A 19,831-nucleotide genomic window follows, 5' to 3' on the forward strand; every position below is an offset into this window, starting at 1 on the left:
TGCAGCCTTGGGTCAGACCTCCATTAGCACTAACCAGCCTGGACAAGAGGCAGACACCATCGGGCTAGGCCTCGGGGTGATAAGACCCAGATTGAATCACCAGGTGGGGGGAGCTGGACACCCAGGGACAAGAGACAGCCATGCTGTCGGCCCTGAGGAGCCATGGAGAGCGTGGGTTATTGCAGGAGCTGGGCAGGTGATTGGAAGTGATGGGGCTGGAGTAGGGGGGTGGAATTGCTTCTCCCTGCTCCTGGGTGAGGAAGATGGGGACAGGGCCCATCATGGGGTGGGGGACCTCGCCCGGCCTCGGAGTTGACAGAAGCCTCAGGCCACTCAGTAAGACCAGCGGTGTTCCAAGGGACAGAGGGGCAGGGAGAGCACACCTCCTCCCTCAGGAGAGTGGAACGGGGAGATGGCCCACCTGGTCCTTAGGAAATAGCCACCTTGCTCAATCCCTGGCCTCCAGGAACAGACCTCAAAGCACTTAGAGCCAAAAGGCGTGACAAAGCGGAAGGAAGAAGGGGTCCTGCTTCCCTAAGCCACCCCTTTACCCTACTCCTTCCCTGTCCCAGCCACACGTACACACACGTGCATACATGCACCCATATATGCAGGCTCTCCCCACCTCTCCTTTCTCAGCCATTTCTTGTATTGTGTGCTTGCTCTGTTCTGGGAACTCCAGTACCAGGAAGACTCACCCCAGCAACGCTTCCATGCTGTCCACCACCCCATCTAACTTCAGTCCCTCCCACTGCAGCCCTCCTGAATGAAATGCAGAGACAGGCAATTGGGGTCTGAAGGTCTAGGAAACTTGAGCCAAGGCTCCTTCACCACCACACAGACAAGATGGCCATGGTGCCAGGAGGCAAACCACAGCCCCAAGACAGAGGTGACAGCTGCACACGGCAGGGGCGGGCGGCTGGGGTTCACCAGCTCAGGGGAGATCCCACAGAGTCATCCCCTTCCCTGGACCCCAATAACCCCCTCCCAGAAGGACGTCATCCCAAGAACTGGCAAGAGACACAACCAAGGGATAATAAATATAATTGCTATGACGGAACCCTGCCTAGAGGAGCAGGAACATCCTGCACTCCCAGACCCCACCTGTCCCCTCCCGCATGCTGAGGGTGAGTTAGATGCTTTGAGATCACCCTGGGGCTGCTGGGAACCATGGCAGTTGCTGAGGGCAGGCTGCAATACTCCGCATTTGGCTACCCAGCCCCAGGCCCTGGGCCAGCCTCCTAGCCCAGGACATCCAAGTAGACAGGAGGCGCCTGGGCCAGGGCTTGCAGCCGGGCATGCACTTCCTTGATGCTGTGGCGTTGCTGGGGCTCCCGCTGCCAGCAGCCCCGCATAATGGCGTAGACCTCCGGCGGGCAGGCACGGGGCCGCTCCAGCTCACGTCCCTGGGTGATGCACTCGATCGCCTAGGGCCACCAGAGGGAGAGAGGAGAGGGCACACTGGGCTAGGGGCAGGAGAGTGAGGCCAGACCCAGCACTGCCTCTGCCTCACTGAGGCTCCCAAGGCAGGCCATACAATATGTCTGGGCCTCATGGCACCCAGTAGTGTAAAAGGAGGCAGTGAAGCCTAAGATTCCTTTCCACTCCGACTCTGAGCAGTGACAGGGATTAGAGCTAGATAGACCCTGTGAAGGCTGGACTAGGGTAGAATTGCATCCCAAAGGGCTGGAATCAGACCCTCAGAAGACTTGCCAGGTGGGTTGAGGAAGGAGAGGGGCCAAGACATTTGCCAAATCCATCAGCTAAGTGTTGAGGGCTGACTGGAAGAAGGGAAGGGTTCTCCATCTCTCAGCTCCAGAGGGCAAAAAGAAAATAGAGCAGGGTTGCAGGTAAAGGACTTGAAAAGTGGATCTCTTGCATTTTAAGGTAGAGGGCAAGGCCACTTTTTCCCTCTTCTGTAGGTACCACTCTGTGGGGGCCTAGCTCCTCTGACAAGACACTGCAGTGGGAACGCTCAAAGTTTGACTCCAGGAAGGACTGCTAGAGAAGCTGACGGATCCAAAGGAGAGAATGTGGCAGGGAGATGGTTGAAGGGCCTGGAGCCTCTTCATCCCCCGCTTCTTCCCTCCCTCCCCATTAGAGGACTTGGGTTATGGACGGCACTAATTCCATTCCTTCTCTCAGTGCTTGAGAAAATTAAAATCTATAACCCTCTCCCCCACCCCACCAGCCTCCAGGGAGCAGACTGCATTAGGAGGAGAAATGGAAACTGACAGCTGCGAGCCAAGGAGCGGGTGAGGGAAGCTGCTCTGGGAGAGGGAACACCTGGGGCCTGCTCTGGCTGTGTCCAATCCGGGGGGCAAGGGGAGGCGGGGACTGTCCTTCTTACAGTCTAACCTCCAGCCTTCCTGCTGCAATGTCAGGCGCGCCCGGGCTATGTTCCTCTTTCCACACCTCTCCCTTTCACTCCGATAATGCCTACTAGGTCTACAAAATGCAGCGAGGGATGGGGGTGTGGGCTCCATTTATAAAGTGCTTTGAGGTTCTCCCAGGAGCCGGTTAAAATAGGAGGTGTACGAGAATAGGGTTGGGATGGAGGGAGAAGGGCTGGCAGGATGCCGGATGAGTGCCGGCGGCTGTGGGACGAGGGGCAGAAGGGGACAGAATTCCCCAAAACAGGAACCCAAAGGGACAGGGAAGGGGTGGCCGGCAGGGAGCGACCTGCGGAGCGGTACTGACCTCGGTGTTGGAGAGCTGGTACCAGGGTTGCTTGCCGTAGGTGAAGATCTCCCAGAGCACCACGCCGAAGCTCCACACGTCGCTCTCGGTGGTGAACTTGCGGTAGAGGATGCTCTCGGGCGGCATCCAGCGAATGGGCAGCATGGTGCGGCCTCCCACCTGCCGGCGGGCCGGCGGACGCCGCGTCACCTTCAGGGGGCGCCCGCCCCGCCGACAGCCTCTCCCGGCGCAGACCCGCCCCCCGCCCCGTTATTCAAAATAAATAGAAGCGGCTCTCCCTCCCAGGGCTAAGAGGGAAAAGCCGATGGTGCCGTGTCCGTCCGGGACAGTGGAGACAGACCCTCCTCCACTGAGGGCCAAGGGAGTAGGAGGAGGGTTAAAAAACCAGAATCAGAGAGTCTCAGACCCCTCACCGCCCGAGGAAGAGGACGGCGTGGCCAGCAAGGGCAAGCCCTCCGGGGTACGCGGCCACGCGTGTCTACCGTTTGGAGGCTGGGGGAGGGTTTGGGATGAAAGACCCTTACGCGGTAGTAGTCGGTGCTGTAGATATCCCGGCTCATGCCGAAATCGCCAATCTTAACCACTAGTCCCTGACCCACCAGGCAGTTGCGTGTGGCCAGGTCCCGATGCACGAAGTGCAGGCCTGCCAGGTACACCATTCCCGCAGCGACCTGGCTAGCCACGGCCAGCAGCTGCCCCAGGCCCAGGGGTCCCGGAGCCACGTCCTCCCCGCCAGCCAGCAGCTTGGCATCAGGCCCGTGGGACCTTCGTGAAAGAGTGAGGGAGAAGGGATGGGCTAGGAGGAGACAACCTCGGAGGAGCCTGAGCGTGGGGATGGGGGAGGAGCTGGGGGAAATGGGGGAGGGACTCAGGGAAGGTAGGAAGGAGAGAACAGGGGACGCAGGTGTCTGGAGGGGCTTGGATGGGGGCCGGCTGGCGTGCCCACCTCCAGAGCATACACTAGTGCCCACATTTCCCAAGTGCATGCCTTCCTCTCAGGCAGCCACCTTAAACTCCAACCTCAGCATCTAGCTGCCCACTGGCTCCTACACCTCTTGCCCAGCTACATGTCCGACTAAACCCCTGCCAAGATGCTCAGCATCCTCCCCCAGGTGTGGCCCTGCCTCATGGAAGGGAATGTCCCTCACCCAGGCTGTGAGCCTGAAACCCGGGAGTCCTCCATTTCTGTCTTGCTCACCTTTGCCCTTAGTATTCAGCCATTCCTGTGGGATCTGCCTTCCTTCCCGCGGCTTCCAGGATGCCCTCCTCCTCCCCACACCTACCCCTCCAGACCATTCCCCAAATATTCCTTCTTCTGAGGCTGTCTGAGCTGGTGGTTTTGTCAGTATTGCCCTTTTCCTCCTGGCCAACTTTCTCCTCATCCATTTGTTTCTTCATTTATTCCAGACATTTGGTAAACACCTCCAGTGTGCCAGGCACCAGAGCCACAGTGCAGGGTAGGAGGCAAATACACGGTTACAGCAGTGCAGTGTGAGGGGCGCCTGGGGGCACTCAGGGTAGGGATGGAAGAAGTTAGGGAAGGCTTCCTAGAGGAAGAGTCATCTAAACAGAGACTCAAGCCCTTAGGAAGGGAGGCTGATAAACCAGTCGAAGGGATGGGAGACATGAGTGGGTTATGCGGCTGGGAAAGGAGGCCCAGTGCACCAGGCAGAGATAGAAACCCAGGGGCAAGGAGAGGCAGACGGCCCCTCCTGGGGAAGTCTTCCAGACTCATCTAGGAGCTTTCATGAGTCCCTCCTCTGGTTTCCTCGTGTGCTGTCTACCATATAAAGCTGCTCTCCCCACATCCTGGGCCCCAGATGGGTCCTCGCTGATATCCAGTCCCTAGCAGGGAGCCCACACCATGTCTGGTGAGCAAGGGGAAGGGCTTCTCTCTGGCCTCCTCTTGACCTGGATTCCTCTGAGCCAATCCACCTCCACACATAACCTCAGATCTGACCTTACCTCCCTCCTGCTCCACATCCTCCCGGGGCTCCTCCCCATCCTCAAGATAAGCTCAGACTCTGAGGTCTTTTCCAGCTGAATTCTGCAGCCTGGCTACGTGAATGACCCAGCACTCTCAGTAGGGATGTTTAGAGACCAAATCACAACCATCAACTGTACAAAGACACTCATTCAAAACCACAGTCCCCCGTTGTCCCTCTTACTGGTGGGGAAACTGAGGCCAGAGAGGGAAGCTAGTTGGCAAGGAAGGCTCAGTTAACAAGTCACAGTTGATCCCAAACCCTGGCCCTTTCTGCTCCATCCTGCTCCGACCTCGGGGGCGGAGGGGGGGGTGGTGTCCACCTCGTCAGAGAAGAGTTCAGCAAATGGAACACGTGACCATCACACATCTGGATCATTTGTTACCTGTGTGTCTTTGGGCAAGTCACTGGACCTCTCTAAGCCTCATCTGAGAAATGGGTACATTTCTAGAAATTTAAGTTATTAAACCTATCAGAGTTGTTCTGTCTCAAGCCAAAGAAAGGAAATTTGGGGGAATTTTCCTCAAGTATAAATTGCCATATATGTTAGGTAACTATGAAAAATAAATACCCATTTAGATTATTACAGATATATAGGTAAAAGCACATGCAGTCATAAATGAATCATAAAATATGTAACATAGCACCTGGAACATGGCAAGTGCCTGATAAATGTTTGTTATTGCTGTTATCATCGTGATCCACATTGCCCCTCCTATGGAACCGGCTTCTGTGCACCACACACAAGTGCACGCACACACTCCGCAAAGCCCAGCCATCCTGCAGCTTCAGCTCATGGCTTCCGCTAATGCAGTCTCCCTGACAGTCACTCTGCTCTCCACACGGACTCTCCCCACATCCACACATCTGCCTCAGAGCTCCTTGGGGACAGGAGCTGTGCCTTCCTGCTCCTTCCTGGCGTTCTCCCCACAGTTCAGCAGACAAGCCAGGATGTGCTTGTAGGGAAGGGAGGACAGGCCATGAGCCGGGGGCCAAAGCCAAGGCCGGGCGGGCCCTCGTACCGGAGGAAGCGGTTGAGGTCACCATGCCGCATGTATTCAAAGACCATGAGCAGCGGGCGGCCCTCAGTGCAGACGCCGAAGAAGCGTACGATGTGCTGGTGCTGAAGCATGGTGAGCAGCTCGGCCTCGCGTTGGAAGTCTTGCCGGGCGCTCTCAGACACCTCCTTCAGTGCCTGGATGGTAGGGGTCAGACATCCCTGGATGGGGGCCCAGTCTTGACCACCCCACATCCCAGCTGGCCCAGCATCCACCCCCAAGTCGTGAACTAGGCCAGGTCCAAGCCTTTCCCCTCTCCCCCATCTTGAGCACCCTGTCCTGGCATGACAGTGCCCTGGGAGGTGGGCCCTGGACCACCAATACTTCGTGGCCAGGGTCTTACCTTGACGGCCACTAGCATCTTGTCCTTCTCGGGCAGTAGGTTGTGGCACTCGGCAAGGAAGACCTTCCCAAAGGCACCCTCACCTAGCTCCCACTTGAGCACAATATCTCGGCGCTTGATGTGATGAACACCTGGGAGGGGGGGCTTGCAGGATCAGCCAAGATCCCCAGTCTTGGAAGAGGGATGGGACAGGGGCAAGGACAGAACTGTCCTGCTGGGTTGTGCTTGGCACAGGGGGTGCCCAGCAAGAGGGAGGGTCACACTGAAAGTGAGCCTTCACCAAGTCCCATGATGTGATGGGGATGTGGGTAGTGGGGGGCTGGGAGGAGAGGCTTGTTCAGGCATGGGGTGGGCAAAGGCAATGACACACAAGAACCTCTGCACATGCACACACATGTACAAACACACACAGGCTCGCCCCCACCCTTGACCCAGCCCCTCACAGGCATCACTGAAGTATTGTGGGTTCTCAATGATGTGGCCTTGGAGCCCAGAGCCTTTGCCCTCGGTGGGAGACAAGGAGCTGCCGCCCAGAGTCATGAAATGCAAGGACATGGCCAATCCATCCTCTGGAGCCAGCACAGCGGGGCCTGGGAAGGACACAGTCATGTGGAGGGGTCACAGCCCAAGCACACACCCTGGCTCCTGCCAGCTTGCAGGGTGCCAGGTAACCCCACCTCCTAACTTGCATGGGAAGAAGGGAAGAACCGAGGAGCTAGGAGGCAAGACAGTCGCAGGGGGAAGGGGAGGCACTCCAGCCATTCTCCTTCTGGCTCCTGTCCAATCCCAGGCCCCGCGGGCCACCAGAGAACTCCCCCACTGCCCCCCCGCAGAGCTCAGACCTCCCAGATCCACTTAGCATTTGACTACAATCCAGCCACCAATTAGCAGCCGCTACTTCTGAAACTACCCTGGCTTCAGCACCGACACACTCACACTCACGCGTCCTCATGTATCCCAAATACCCACTCTCTAGAACCCCATGTGTGCCCAGGCCCCCACACAGAGGACAGAGTCGGGAAGAACCAGGAGGAAATAAAGCCAGGAAGACGGACTGACGGCCCCTCCGCAGCCCCTCTACTCACGGTTGATCCCAAACTTGTTCCTGCGTCCACATTTGTTGAGCACAAGAAATGTTGTAGAAAGGAAGAGGCAGGCAAAAACAGCCAGGCCCACGGCCATCGAGACCTGGGGGTATGGGGTGGTTGGATCTAGGGGTTATCCTGACCCCTCAGAGCTCCGCACTAGTCAGCTAATTCCCCATCCTGCATAGATGCCCAGAGCCAGGCCCCCACACCTGCCTTCTCCTCCCCCCGGCCCCCGAGTCCTGGCTGTGAAGGTGCTGATGGAGCTCAGGCCAGCCTCTAGTGCTCTCTGTGCTCTGACTGGAAGTGACATACAGAGGAGCGTCCAGCCCAGCCTCCTGTCCTAAGTCCCGGACAAGCTTCCACTTCCCATGCTCACCCCAAAAGGAGTCTCATCCTTCTCCACTGGGTCTCCGGAAGTGCTGTTGGTGTCTGTGGGGACACAGGGTAGAAAGGCTTTGTCACAGGTTGTATCTCCTCCACAGACTCCCCACCCTGGCCCCAGCTGAACCCTCAAGGGTCAGGTTAACTGTGCCCCCTGCCCCAGCGGTAGCTCCCAGCTCCAGGGACCAGAAAGAACCTGCCCTCCGGCCTGGGCTACTCACCCACTGGCGAGAAGGAGACTGCAGCAGGAGGGAGGAGAGAGAGCGATCACATGGAGGAAAAGAGCAGTGAGTCCCCGTCCCCCTCTGGACTCATCCCTTTGTGGGTGGGAGTGGGAGGGGGAGGCGGAGTTGCTCCAGCTGGGCCAGGGATGCCCTGGTTCATGGCTCTCTCTGCAGCCAGCCCTAGTGAATGGAATAACTCAGGGGTGCAGGACTCCTGGGGCTGGGGAAGGCTGGGGCGAGGAAGCCAGCACAGAGCTGGACACCAGAACTCCAGGCTACTTTCCGTCTGGGACCAGGCCCTCCAGCTTCCAGGGTCAGGATCTCAGTGGGAAGTGGGCCAGGCCTCCGCGGATACCTGGATCTGCACCTGGTTGGGGCCCAGGGAGTGGGAGCAGGGTTCAGGGTGGCCCTCACACCAGGAATGGGGTCCTCAGGGTTGAATTCGAAAGGGTTGTCCATGAAGGCAGCCATGACCCAAGCGGCGGCCCGGCCCAGCGGGTTGGTCGCCAGCAGCGTGTAGTTGCCGTTGTTGACGTGGGTGGGCTGGTTGAGGCGCAGGCAGCCGTGGCGCACCGTCTCGTTGGCCGCCAGCTCCAGGAACTCAGTGAAGATGAAGCTGGTCTCGTTGAGCGCGGAGCCATTGAAGAGCCAGCGCAGAGAGGGCGCCGGCTGCCCGTCCACCGAGAAGGGGATGCACCAGTGGTGCTGCTCCACGGCGGGCTGCAGATGCACGCTGGCCGGGACTGTGGGCCAGAGGGGATGGCAGTGAGAGTCGGGAGGCGTCCCGGGGAGGCGGAGGGCGGGCAGTCCAAAGGGGGCAGGCCTAGGAGAGACTGGTCAGCGGGCTCCCAGAAATTCACAAGGAGAGATGTTTGGAAGAAAGCTGACAGCAAGTCTTAAATAAAGTCAGGCAGCGGGTGTATACATTCAGAAGCTTAAAGAATTTAAGTGGTGGGTTTAAAGCAAATAAGTAACAGTCCTAGAGAAGTAAGGTTCCAGCTTATGGAAATTAGACATGGAGTCTTTGGGATGAGGGAATCCAGAAAAATTTAGTGCAGTCAAGCTTAAGGGGATGTGGAAGGGGCCTAAAAGATCAAACAAGCAAATATATATATATATATAATTTTTTAACTTTTTGGAAAAAGATATGGGTTTAAAATAGGCCCAACCTGAAAGAAGTAAAAGACCTTCAATAATAGAAAAAAGTATATATATATATACATATATATATGTGTGTGTGTGTGCATACACACACACACGGGGTTTCTCAGTGGACAAGAACTGGGTGAAGCACTACTGCTAGAGAATCCACCTGCCAGTGCAGCAGATGTAAGAGACACAGGTTCGATCCCTGGGTTGGGAAGTTCCCCTGGAGAAGGAAATGGCAACCCACTCCAGTATTCTTGCCTGGAGAATCCCATGGACAGAGGAGCATATATATACACCGCTGACACTGGAATTCCAGCCAGCATTCATACAGTGGCATACTACTCAGCAGTGAAATGAATGAACTAACTGTTACTCCAGTTAACATGAATGAGTCTTACAAATATAATGTAGAGCAGAAGAACTGAGACACAAAGTAGTATATGAGGTATGATCCATTTATATAATATATAGGATCAGACAAAACTCAACCATGCTGATAGGGAAGCATATGTGTGTAAAATTAGTTTTAAAAGCAAGGAGATGATTGTCACAAAAGTCAGAATGGGGTGGAGGAGAAGGATGGGGTTCTGAATGGGGAGAAGGGGGTATCTTCTGAAGTGTCTGTAAGCTGAATTATTGTTTAAAGTGTAAATGTTTTATGTACATATCTACATATAATATGTTTCCCAAGAAAAGAAGAAAAATTTATACAATGTAGATTGTAAATAATTTGTTGGCAGACCTAGAGAAATTCGGCAGTGAGCCAAAAGAGAAACTTGCATGGAGAATTTCTTCTTTTAAAACTAGGAAGTAGGGCAAAAGTCCTACAGAGGAATGAACGTGAAGAAATACAAGGGAGCGGAGAGAATGGATGTAGCTGGTGTTGAGGGCCTCAGGTAGCAAGACTTGGGCAGGGGGCCAAAAAGAAATCCCTCTCCATCCCTCTGGCCTTGACGAGCCCCCAGGACTTCCCTCAAAGGATCAGTTCATGGGAATCTGGAAACAGCTGGGAGGGAGCAGCTGTGGACGCACGTACATCCCACCCCTTTCCTGTAGCCCCCGACCCTCACATCCTCTTTTCAGGGAAGCAGGGATGGGGTGGGCGCAGAGGCAGTCACTGGCACTCACAGGAGACATTGACTTGGACGGAGACTTCAGCCCGGCCCACATCATTCTCCGCCCAGCACGTCACGTTCTTCCTATTGAGGTCACTGGTGACATTGGCCAGGGTCAGCCCCAAGGACGGCAGACTCCCAGATTGCTGGGTCAGGGAAAAGAGGGGAAAATCAAGAAGAGCTTCAGCTGGCTTGGGGCTGGAGGCAGCTGGGCAGGGGGCTGGAGGGGCAGAGCTGATGTCTTTGGGGAACCCCTCTGACTCCAGGTGGAAAAGAGAGGGAGGGACGGGAAGGGAAGAGGAGTGGGAGAGAATATGGCAGAGAATGGCCCTCCTTCAGAGCCTGTTTACACCTTCTCCCGGATCACTGATTCAATGATCTGAAAAATCCAGAACACAACCAGTAACCTCAAAATAGGCGCAAAGTCTCCCAAACCATAAAAGCACCCATCCTGAACAGCTGAATACATGTCACAAATCCCAAGTATACAAATATACACAACCAATTGGAAAACAAGCTAGGACCTCACCACCTACTCATTCTTGTTTAACACATAATTCTAAGAAATTTAGTCTCAGCCCAAGGAAAATCAGAAACAAAGAGATGATGCTGATAACAGGGCAGCAGTTAGAAGCAACAGTAGAACTGTGATGAATACCTTCGGCAGATGGAAAAAGAGGGTGAAGTTAGAGAGAAGCTAAGTGACTTGGTTCTGAGTCATCATCGAAAGATTGACTCAGATTCAGATTCTCTTCCTGAGACACCACGGAGGTTATATGGCCCTAAGACAATTTTTAATCTTGCTGAATGAAGATTTTCTTATTTTGTAAACCAAGGAGGTAGACAAAATGATCTTCCGACATTTTTAGAAAGCTATTTTCATAAAATGGTGAAAATAAATGAAGTAGTGGGCAAATCTGATTTTTCTGGAAATTTCGTGAATGTGGAATCCCTTGAATAAATGCCAGGGAAGGTGAAGTTTCTCTGGGCTTCGATTGGAATATGTGAGTTCAAAGACTCCAGAAGAGCTGTCCAGCCTCTTGTGCAAGCCCTGAGTTTCAGCCACTTGAAGGGGAAGCCCTGCCCTAAGCTTCTCTCAGCCGTTTCATCTCCTCTAAGTCGCCCTGGAATATGGTATCCCATGAACTCTTCCCTTTGAGCTGTTCTGCCACTCTCCTGATGGTAACCTGATGGGGACCAGCCTCCCCACCCCCCTCTATTTAAGCTAGGGGATGGCTTTTCTACAGGATGTCTCTAGAAGACAGAAGTGAAGCTCCCAAAGAGAACAGCAAAAATCTGGAATTTCTCCAAACATATAGCTTAGCAAATGTCTCTCCACTGATGGTCCTGGCTAGCCTCTTGCTTCTGCCTTGTCCACTGTTCCGTTACTCAACCTTAGAGGCTCTGATCTATGGGGCAGGTGGGGCCCCTCGGTGGTCACTGTCCCCCTTCTGTGTCTAGACCTCCTGCTCAGGACTCCAGTGGCTCCTTCAATGTTGCTGCAGGTTGTTGCTGTTTAGTCACTATGTCTGGTTCTTTGCGACCCCGTGGACTGTAGCCCGCCAGGCCCCCCTCTGTCTGTGGGATTTCTCAGGCAAGAGTACTGGAGGGGGTTGTCATTCCATTCTCCAGGGGATCTTCCAGACCCAGGGATTGAATCCGCATCTCCTGCTTGGCAGGTGGATTCTTTACCACTGAGCCATTTGGGAAGCCCAAGGGACCACCAGCAATTCTGGGGTTGATTGCCTTTCCAAAGCGAGGGCCTCCAAATTAGACACCACACCCTGCTTTCACTGGCCTGACTCCTTCCAGGGACGGGACTCTGTGTGTCCACCCACGCGGGGCCAGCTTTTGGGTGGGCACAGCCCAAAGTCAACCCCTGCTGTCCTTGTCCGTGAAACCTCCTGAGTCAGTTATGGCTACTCTTGGCTGCCTGTTGCCAGCCTAAGGACAAAGGGCAGGATCTGGGAAGATGCCCAAACTGGATAAGAGAGCTAGAGGCCAGCAAGTGCCCAGAGGCAGGCAGAACACCTGAAGGCCATCATGTCCATCTCCTCAGCTGACAGATAAGAAAACCAAAATGCAGGCGGATTGGGGGATTTTTCCAAAAGTCACTCCAAGGATTAATTAGTGAGAGAGCTGAAACCTTACTAATACGCTCATCACACACCCAGGAGGATGCTGCTTCTGGATTCTCTAGAAAATGACTGGAAGGGCCTGAAGAACTGGCCTGGGTATAGGACCACAAATGTTGCTCCCTCTCCGTGGTCCTCAGTGTCCTTATCTAGAAAGGCAGATTGGAGAGCTGGTGTGTTGGGTTCCCCGGGTCAGCTCCAATATGGGAGGGCTCTGTGGCCCTCTCTCTTTGCAGCCAGCATATCTTCCCAGAGTGGGGACCTAAGCTCTAGCTGATCAGTGGAGCCTGGGGTCCCTGCTGGACCAAGGTCTGCCCTGAGGGCATGTGGTGTGCCTATAGCTACCCAACAGCACAAGCCTGAGTCCCAAGGGTCTAAACCATCTCGGTGCATCTCTCATCCTTTATGTGCTTCTTATTTGCTATCTCTCTTTCCCTGTCTTTGTTCCCTGTGCTTGGGTGCATCAGGAGGGGGGGCATGGGGGCGGGGACAGTGGAGGGCTTCTCACCATCACTGTGGCTGACCCGTCCACCTCCGTGAGGATCCAGCCAGCCTGCTCCAAGTCCTGCCCCTCCACCTGGCACTGCAGCCACACGTCGGCCCCCACATCCACAGAGGCATTGGACATCTGGATCTTCAGCGTGGGCTCACCTGGTGCCCGAGGGGTGTTAGAGCTGGGAGAGGCCTCCGAATCCTGCCTGGGGACACTGATCCTCCCCCCACCCCCCCCACCCCAGTGACCCTGCCCCTTGCCCCTCAACCTTCAGTTTCCCCCAGCTCTCTCCCCCAGTCCCACCTTCGGGGCTCGCCCCCTGAGCCCTGCCCAATGCCCTCTCCCCAGGTGTGCCCCTCTTTCCTAGCCCCTCACACCACCTGCAGCACCTACCGCAGCTGGCGTTGGACATGAGGGCAAGGGGCCCCTGCCCGGGACACTGGAGCTTCTGTTCCCGCACTCCTCCCCGCCCCTCCTCCTCCCAGCGCTGCAGCCAGAGCAGGGCACAGGAACAGTGCAGGGGGTTCCCCGACAGGACTCTGGTGGGTGTGAGGGGAAGAGAGAGAGTCGGGGGAAGGGCAGATGTGAGGAAGTTCGACAGCAAGAGGGAGTGCAGTTAGATAGCGGGGTGGACTGTCTAGAGGTGAAGGGCGGGGTGGACTGTCTAGAGGTGAAGGAGGGGGGACATGGGAGAAGTTCCTCTCATGGACCCCCTTTCACGAGACATTGAAAGAAACAGAAGTCCAAAATCAAAGACAGCCAGCTATAGGCTATACAGAATTACCCCACCCAGGCTCCCCAGGGTGGCAAGCCAGGTGAGGGCTCTGAGTAGGGTGGCAAGGAGGGAAGGGCACTCACTGCTTTCTGGAGTGACCCAAAGGCCTCAGGTGCCCACCAAACACATCCCACTGCTGTCCACCCACCCCACGAGCTTGGTGTGCTAGGAATGTGGGCAGATATGCCCTTGTGCACAGGCCCAGAGAACTGTGCCAGCCCCCGGCCCTGAGAACACACAGTTCTCCACACCCCCACCCCCACCCCAAATGTGCCCAGGGCAATAATCCCCTCAGTAGCTGCAGGGACCCCCAGCCTCTGCTTTGATGTGGGGAGGGGGGTTGGTTCCCAGACATGCATATGGACAGCCAAACATGCCATCCCCACAGAGAACCCCCTGCCCCCCCCCAACAGTCCCATACAGACAAGTGACATACCTTCACAGAGACGTACAGGCACTTGAGGGCCCACACAGAACACACACACACTCACACACTTGCTGCCCTTGCCCCTGGAAACTCCCACACTCACAGTTCCTGTAAGGAGAGGCCCTGGACCGTTTTCCAGGAGAGAGACTCCAGAGCGTTGAAGGAGAGATTCCTGCAGGAGTTGAGACAGAGCAGACAGACCCCTTGAGTGACCCGACCTCGGTCTGACCCAGTGCGAGCGAGGGGAGGAGCCAGGAGGAAGTTGACATCTGGCTCCCCCACCCTGGCCACAACCACAAGTAGCCCGTGGGCGAGGCCTTGGGTGGGGGGACTGGTTAGGCTCTTTGAGTCCCATCTTCTCCCTGGGACAACAAGGGTTAACCCCACTTAACCCCCTCCCAGACCCCAGGGAGGAGGGGGTCTGAAGGAACAGCCGCTCCCCCTCCCCCACCCTTGGCCCCAGCTGGCAAAGTGCTGAGGCCCCAGCTGGGGGCAGGGGCTCCATCTGTGCTCCCACTGAGCCCAGGACCGGGCCAGCGAGGAGGGGAGGATGGGCTCCCACACTCGCTTGCCCTCTGCCGGATGCCTTGGAACTCAGAGTCCTTCCTCAGGCCCCCTCCCCACGCCTCCTTCCTTCCCCTCCTCAAGGACTAAGGAAAGGGACCCCAGGCCCCCAGCCCCTAGCTGCAGAGACAGAGAAAATGAGTTTTTCAGCGAGGGGCCGGCGCCAGGACTCTGGAGCTGCCACACCTGCGACCTTCTGCTTCTGAGGGGCCTGCCCTGACCCTTCTTGCCTGGCTGTCTTTTGGTTTGCGGGGGCTGAGTTGGAGAGTAGCCACTACACAGGGGTCATCAGCAAGCCCATTTTAACGCCAGGCAGAGCTGAGTGCACTTCTGTCCTGCCGCTTACAGTTATATGACCTCAGCCCAGAAACTTAACCTGGCTGGTTCTCTGAATCCTCATCTACAAAATGGGGATGACGCTACCTCTCTCACCAGGCTAATGGTGAAGATTCACTGACAATAAGTATTGTGAGGTGTCACTGAGTAAGCATTTTTAACTGAAGCCCCCACACCTAGCCAGGGAGGTAACATCACCTTATCCTGTCACTGTTGTTAAATCACAGGACGCAACAGAGAGTTTGGAGTCCCCAGCACAACTCCGTGAGTCAGAGGCTCCCACCACACTTCCCATCTCCCCACCTGCCCCAGGTGCGAAGGAGGAGCTGAACTCCTACCCTCAGGAGGCCAGGGGATGGTTTACCAGGGACTCTAAGGGTCTTGCCTTTGGAGGTCTCTCTCACACACGCCCCTTCTCTACAAAAGGGGTGCCTGTGACTCCCAGGGGAATGTGCCAAGTGACTGATCTGATCCCCCAGCTCCCAGGACATCCCAGAGGTCAGGAAATGGTTGGGAGACAGAGTCCTAGTCAGAACCCAGGGTCCCGCTCGCTCCTGATCCTTGCCCCCTTTGGACTGCGTGTATCTGAACCCTGGGAAGAAAACCAAGGCAGACACCTATGAGAAGTGTCCTGCAGCATGAAGCATGGAAGCGAGACAGCAAGAAGGACCTTCTAGTTGGCAGGGGCAAGAGCTGAGAGGATCACCATCCCTGAAGTGGATGAGAAAAAGGCCCAGGAGAATGGGTAGGATGACTTCCCTAACCAGGCTGGGGCCGTCCTCAGAACAGTGCCCTGGGGAGGGCCAAGCCCATTAGCTGCCCAAGCCTAGGTGTCTCCCCAGCCCGCCCTGCCCAGCCTGGGTCACTCACAGTCGACTGAGCCGCGGCGTGAAATGGAAGGCATCTGGCGCCACAGAACGGAGACCGCTCTTCACGACGGTGCTGGGGAGGGCACAGCGGGGTCGACATTGAGGGGAGCAGTTACCTGGGCTCCTGCTCTCCGCCCATGCCAGCCCCCCAGTCTCTAGTGCTGAGCCCCAAACACCTCCTCGGCAACCCTGGACTCGAGGCCACCAAGCTCTCTGGCCAGCCAGCCCCTCAGTCCTCAGCCACCCCGGTCCGCCCAGGCCCCTCACGCCCTCGGGCCTAGCACCCTCCCTGACCCTCTGGTCCCCCAGGCCCTGTGCGGAGCCCCTCACAGTTTCCTCAGCTCCCCCAGGCCCCTCAGGTCACTGGGCTTCAGCTGCTGCAGATGCTGCTGGTTCTCGATGTAGCTGTGGGGAAAGGGGATGGGAATCACAAGGGCCCAGGCCCACACTCGAGTCCCCACACTCACCGGCCTCCCTCCCTCCCTCCCGACCACATGCACCCACAGGCATCCAGTCACACAGAGACCTGTTTACACGTGTAACCATGCACAGGCAGGCCCACACACACCCATCCACATACGCACAGAGACCCACGGCCTCACACAGTCGCACAGTCCCCATGCCTGCATCCTCACACTATCACACATGCATGCTCTCACACATTCAAGCACACACACACAGATGTGTAAAGACATACACAGAGATGCACCTCCTCACATACACCAGCATATGCATGCGTGAACCCACAGATGTCCCCATGAGCACGCTTACACTCTCCCATACAGATACACATGCGTGTGAGAATGTGTGGGCATTATTCGCATGCATAGACACACATGAGTCCATTCGCAGCCTGGCGTCCTGCTGTTAAACACAGAGCCTCTCCTGCACATGCTCAACAATGGGGAGTCATGCTCAAACACTCGCTTCCACGAGGGGCCTGCGCTCATCACTGCCACTGCCCCACCCAGCACAAAGGAAGGCCTGGGGCCATGAAAATACGCACTCCCAAACACACCCGCTCAGAGACCACTGTCTGGGCTCACCCATACTACTGGGCATGTGTTCGAGGGCACACGCACACACACACACACACACACACACACACGCCACCCTCTCCCCCTCAAAGCCACTGGCCCCTCCCCACACTCAAGTATAAACCCCTCCATTCTCCGCCCCCCACCCTGGGATCTTTCAGCAAAGCAAGTGACAGGCATACAGGCTGTCAGTCAAGGACCCCTTGAGCCCCTCCCTGCCCCAGAGAGGAGAAAGGGGTCATGAGAGAAGGGAGTCAGAGTTGGGGATGTGAAGAGGCATCGACTGGCCGTCTCACACAGTGAGAGAGCAATGGGAAGGCTGGGGGTGGGGGTGGTGGCGGGGGTTGTGCAGAAAAACAAAGAGATAGCAAAACAGAGACACCTAGGAAGAGGAACTGACAGGAAGAGACTGGCAGAGAGACAGAGACAGACGAGGAGAAAGACTGATAAGCAAAGGGAGACAGAGAGATAAGCACAGAGAGCCAGAGAAAGCAAGATAGTGGGGAGAGAAAGAAAGAAGTAAAAGCAGGCATGCGGGGCTGGGGGATTTCTGCTGCCCTGGGGCCCTGCCCAGCTTCTGGATCTCACGCACCAGGGAGTTCCTGAGAAGTCAGCTGCCCTTGCAGGGGCACGTTGTGTCCCCCCACAATGCCCCCCACCCCTGCCGCACACACACAGGGGCTCCTGACTCACTGCCTGTTCTCAGAACTCTCTCCCTCTACCCTGTGCTTCCTCAGCCTGTGGGAACCAGGGCCAGCCTGAATGACCACTCCCTTCACATACACACACTGCCTGCCCTTCCGAGACTTGGCCCCTGCAGGACACCCAGGTGTCAGGTCATCAGTCCCCTGAGGTCTAAGGAGTGAATTCCAGTGACTCTGAGAGTTGGTCCCTATCCTACCCAGTCACCCCCCAGCTCCTGCCAAGAGAGCCTAGACGCGTAGGGACCTCAGGAGGGGGTGAGGGACCCGGGGAGGGAGTGAGAAGGTAGGGTGGCCGAGTGTGTGCAAACTGTCAGGAAGCGTGCTCAAAGCTGCCTCATTCGTTCGGATTCATAATCAATCTGTCTATTCGAGTCCATTATCTCCTCGTTAGCTCTGCGGGTGAAGGAGGAGGAGGGGACCTTGCAGATGGAGGCAGGGGTTAGACTGCTGCCCCACCCAGAGGGGCAGCTCCACTCACACCCTGCGTGGCTTCCAGCCCCCGGCCCTGACCTGCCCACACTCCCCACTCCCACTTCCCCCCTGCTGGACCCACGAGGGGCTTGAAAGGGAATCAGGAAAAGAGAGTGCTGATGGAGACCATTCTAAAGCCTGGACCCTGCTTTGCAGACCCAGAGTGATAAATGCACAGGACTGGGGGTGGCAGTCTGGACTTCGGGCCTCCCTCCCATCATGCAGAAACCTAGGTTCAGACCAAGACAAGGCCATCTCTCCTCCTGGCCTCCCTAGGGCCATTAGGGAGCAAGATGGAGTACCTTCCCGTTAATTACCACAAGATACCCGAGTAACTCAGTGCCAATTATCGTAGGCTGCTCAAGTCACTTCCAGACATTGATGGCCCCTGCCACAGATACCTTTCAGCCTATTACTGCATGAGGCCAGGGTTCCTTGCCCACTGTCTAACCCCAGGCCTAACAGGAGGAGGATATTCTAGCAGGTCCTTTCTTCTTCTAGAAGTCTTGCTGGCCCCACCAGCCACATAGAATACTCAAGTATTTTCCAGACACCATCATATGATGCTTGAGTATCTCTAAGCCAATTTTTATAGAATACTCCCATAAGTTTCACCAGTTGCTAAAAAGTACTTGAGTATTTTGTAACCAATTAATGCAGGATATCAGAGCACTGCAAATGTTGAAGATTCCTCCCAGTTTCAGGTCTGGAAGGGAGGAGAATCTCTCAGCAAGGGCCCTGTCTCCCTATCCAAAGTAGGGAGAAAAGGGTGGTGAAGGAGATGGGGATGGGAGAGGGGAGCTTGGAGGGGCTCTCATTTCCTACCTCCAAATCAAGCTGTGGTGGGGAGGAGAGATGGTGGAAATGGGGAGAGGAGAGCTCAACCACCAAGCTATGGCCCCTCAGCGCCCCCCACCTATTTCAGTTCAATTTCCAGTTCAAGAGAGAAGAGCTGACTTTGCCTGGTCATGACAAGGAAGGGGGTACGGGAGGATTTATCCCTGGGAAAGGAAAATGGTAAAGGTACCATACTGGGGGTGGGGAATGTTCTCTGCAGATAACCGCCTTCTGTATAGGGCAGAGGGTGGGCTCCCGGCTGAGCTCCAGAAAGCGATTTCTAGAAGGCTGGGCTCTCTCGGATCTGGTCCACAGAGAGCCCCCCTTCCTCTCCTCGAAGCTAGCACCTAAGCTGCCCGAGCCCAGCATCCAGGCAGTAACTGCGGAGGCTGTCAGGGCAGCAGAGGAAAACCAAGGCACAGCCGAGACTGACTTGTGTTATCAGTCTCCCGCCGCACCCGCCCCTCCTGATATAGCACGCAAGCGGTGAGTCCGCGTCCACGGGGCACGGCCATGCCCGCCTGTCCCCGCGCCCCCTGGCTCGCCAGACACTCACAGCTCCGTCAGGTTCTCGGCGCCTGGCAGGTGGCGGAGGTTATCCAGGGCCCCCGGCCGGGTGCAGCGCAGCCCCGAAGGGCCGTGGGGGCAGCAGACATCGGGGCAGGATGCAGCGCCCGCAGATGCCAGCATCAACCAGGCCAGCAGGCTTCCCGGCCCTGTAGCCCGGAGGTGCCCGCCAGGTTGCCCGCCCCGTCCGCCTCGTAGCATCGCGACGGCGCCAGCCTCGCCGCGGCCGGGCAGCCGTCTGTGCGCTTGCAGCTGCAGCTGCCGGGCCTCCCCCGACATGTGCGCTGGGCGGTGTTAAAGACCAGCCGCCAGGAAAGGGCGGAGCCAGAGGCCCCCGCCCGGCCTCGCCCCGCCCCTTCTGTCTCCAACCCCGCCCTCTCCTCTTCTAAGTCGCGAACTCTGCCCCAACCCTTTTTCGAGGCCCCCTGCTCCAGCCTACTCCCCCAAGGTCCCCCCAGCTCCAGTAGATGCGGAGGGGCAGCCTCAGAAAGCCTCAGAGGTGTCTGCTGGGAATGGGGCTTTGGGAAGTTGATACATTATTTTTCCCAGCCTAAAGCCGCTGCATTTAGCTGG

At 56.5% G+C, this 19,831-nt stretch overlaps 1 protein-coding gene across 2 annotated transcripts; it reads right to left on the reverse strand.

Moving 5' to 3' along the window:
• Positions 1-1,241: 1,241 nt before the first annotated feature.
• On the reverse strand, positions 1,242-19,459 carry NTRK1 (neurotrophic receptor tyrosine kinase 1). 2 transcript variants are annotated; one of them, XM_068963168.1, is made up of 17 exons: positions 19,248-19,459; positions 15,973-16,047; positions 15,644-15,715; positions 13,977-14,045; positions 13,065-13,210; positions 12,687-12,829; positions 10,057-10,189; positions 8,196-8,522; positions 7,777-7,794; positions 7,551-7,603; positions 7,172-7,274; positions 6,530-6,676; positions 6,087-6,217; positions 5,708-5,880; positions 3,225-3,465; positions 2,701-2,859; positions 1,242-1,427 (listed from the first exon to the last, which is right to left on the reverse strand). In XM_068963168.1, the coding sequence occupies exons 1-17, from the start codon at positions 19,457-19,459 to the stop codon at positions 1,242-1,244; spliced, it is 2,388 nt and encodes a 795-aa protein (XP_068819269.1). The 2 variants fall into 2 exon arrangements, with proteins under 2 accessions (XP_068819269.1, XP_068819274.1); XM_068963173.1 differs by lacking the exon at positions 7,777-7,794.
• Between the last annotated feature and the right edge of the window lie 372 nt (positions 19,460-19,831).

Source organism: Capricornis sumatraensis, chromosome 2 (assembly GCF_032405125.1).
Source record: "Capricornis sumatraensis isolate serow.1 chromosome 2, serow.2, whole genome shotgun sequence".
In the NCBI taxonomy this organism is placed as follows: Eukaryota; Metazoa; Chordata; class Mammalia; order Artiodactyla; family Bovidae; genus Capricornis; species Capricornis sumatraensis.

Excerpts from the sequence above, each read along its gene's own strand:
- NTRK1 (XM_068963168.1), bottom strand. The coding sequence starts at position 19,459 with ATGCTACGAGGCGGACGGGGCGGGCAACCTGGCGGGCACCTCCGGGCT. Across the intron at positions 6,218-6,529 it reads ACAATACTTCAGTGATGCCT|GTGTTCATCACATCAAGCGC; the intron begins GTGAGGGGCTGG and ends CCCCCCTCCCAG. Across the intron at positions 3,466-5,707 it reads GACCTCAACCGCTTCCTCCG|GTCCCACGGGCCTGATGCCA; the intron begins GTACGAGGGCCC and ends TCTTTCACGAAG.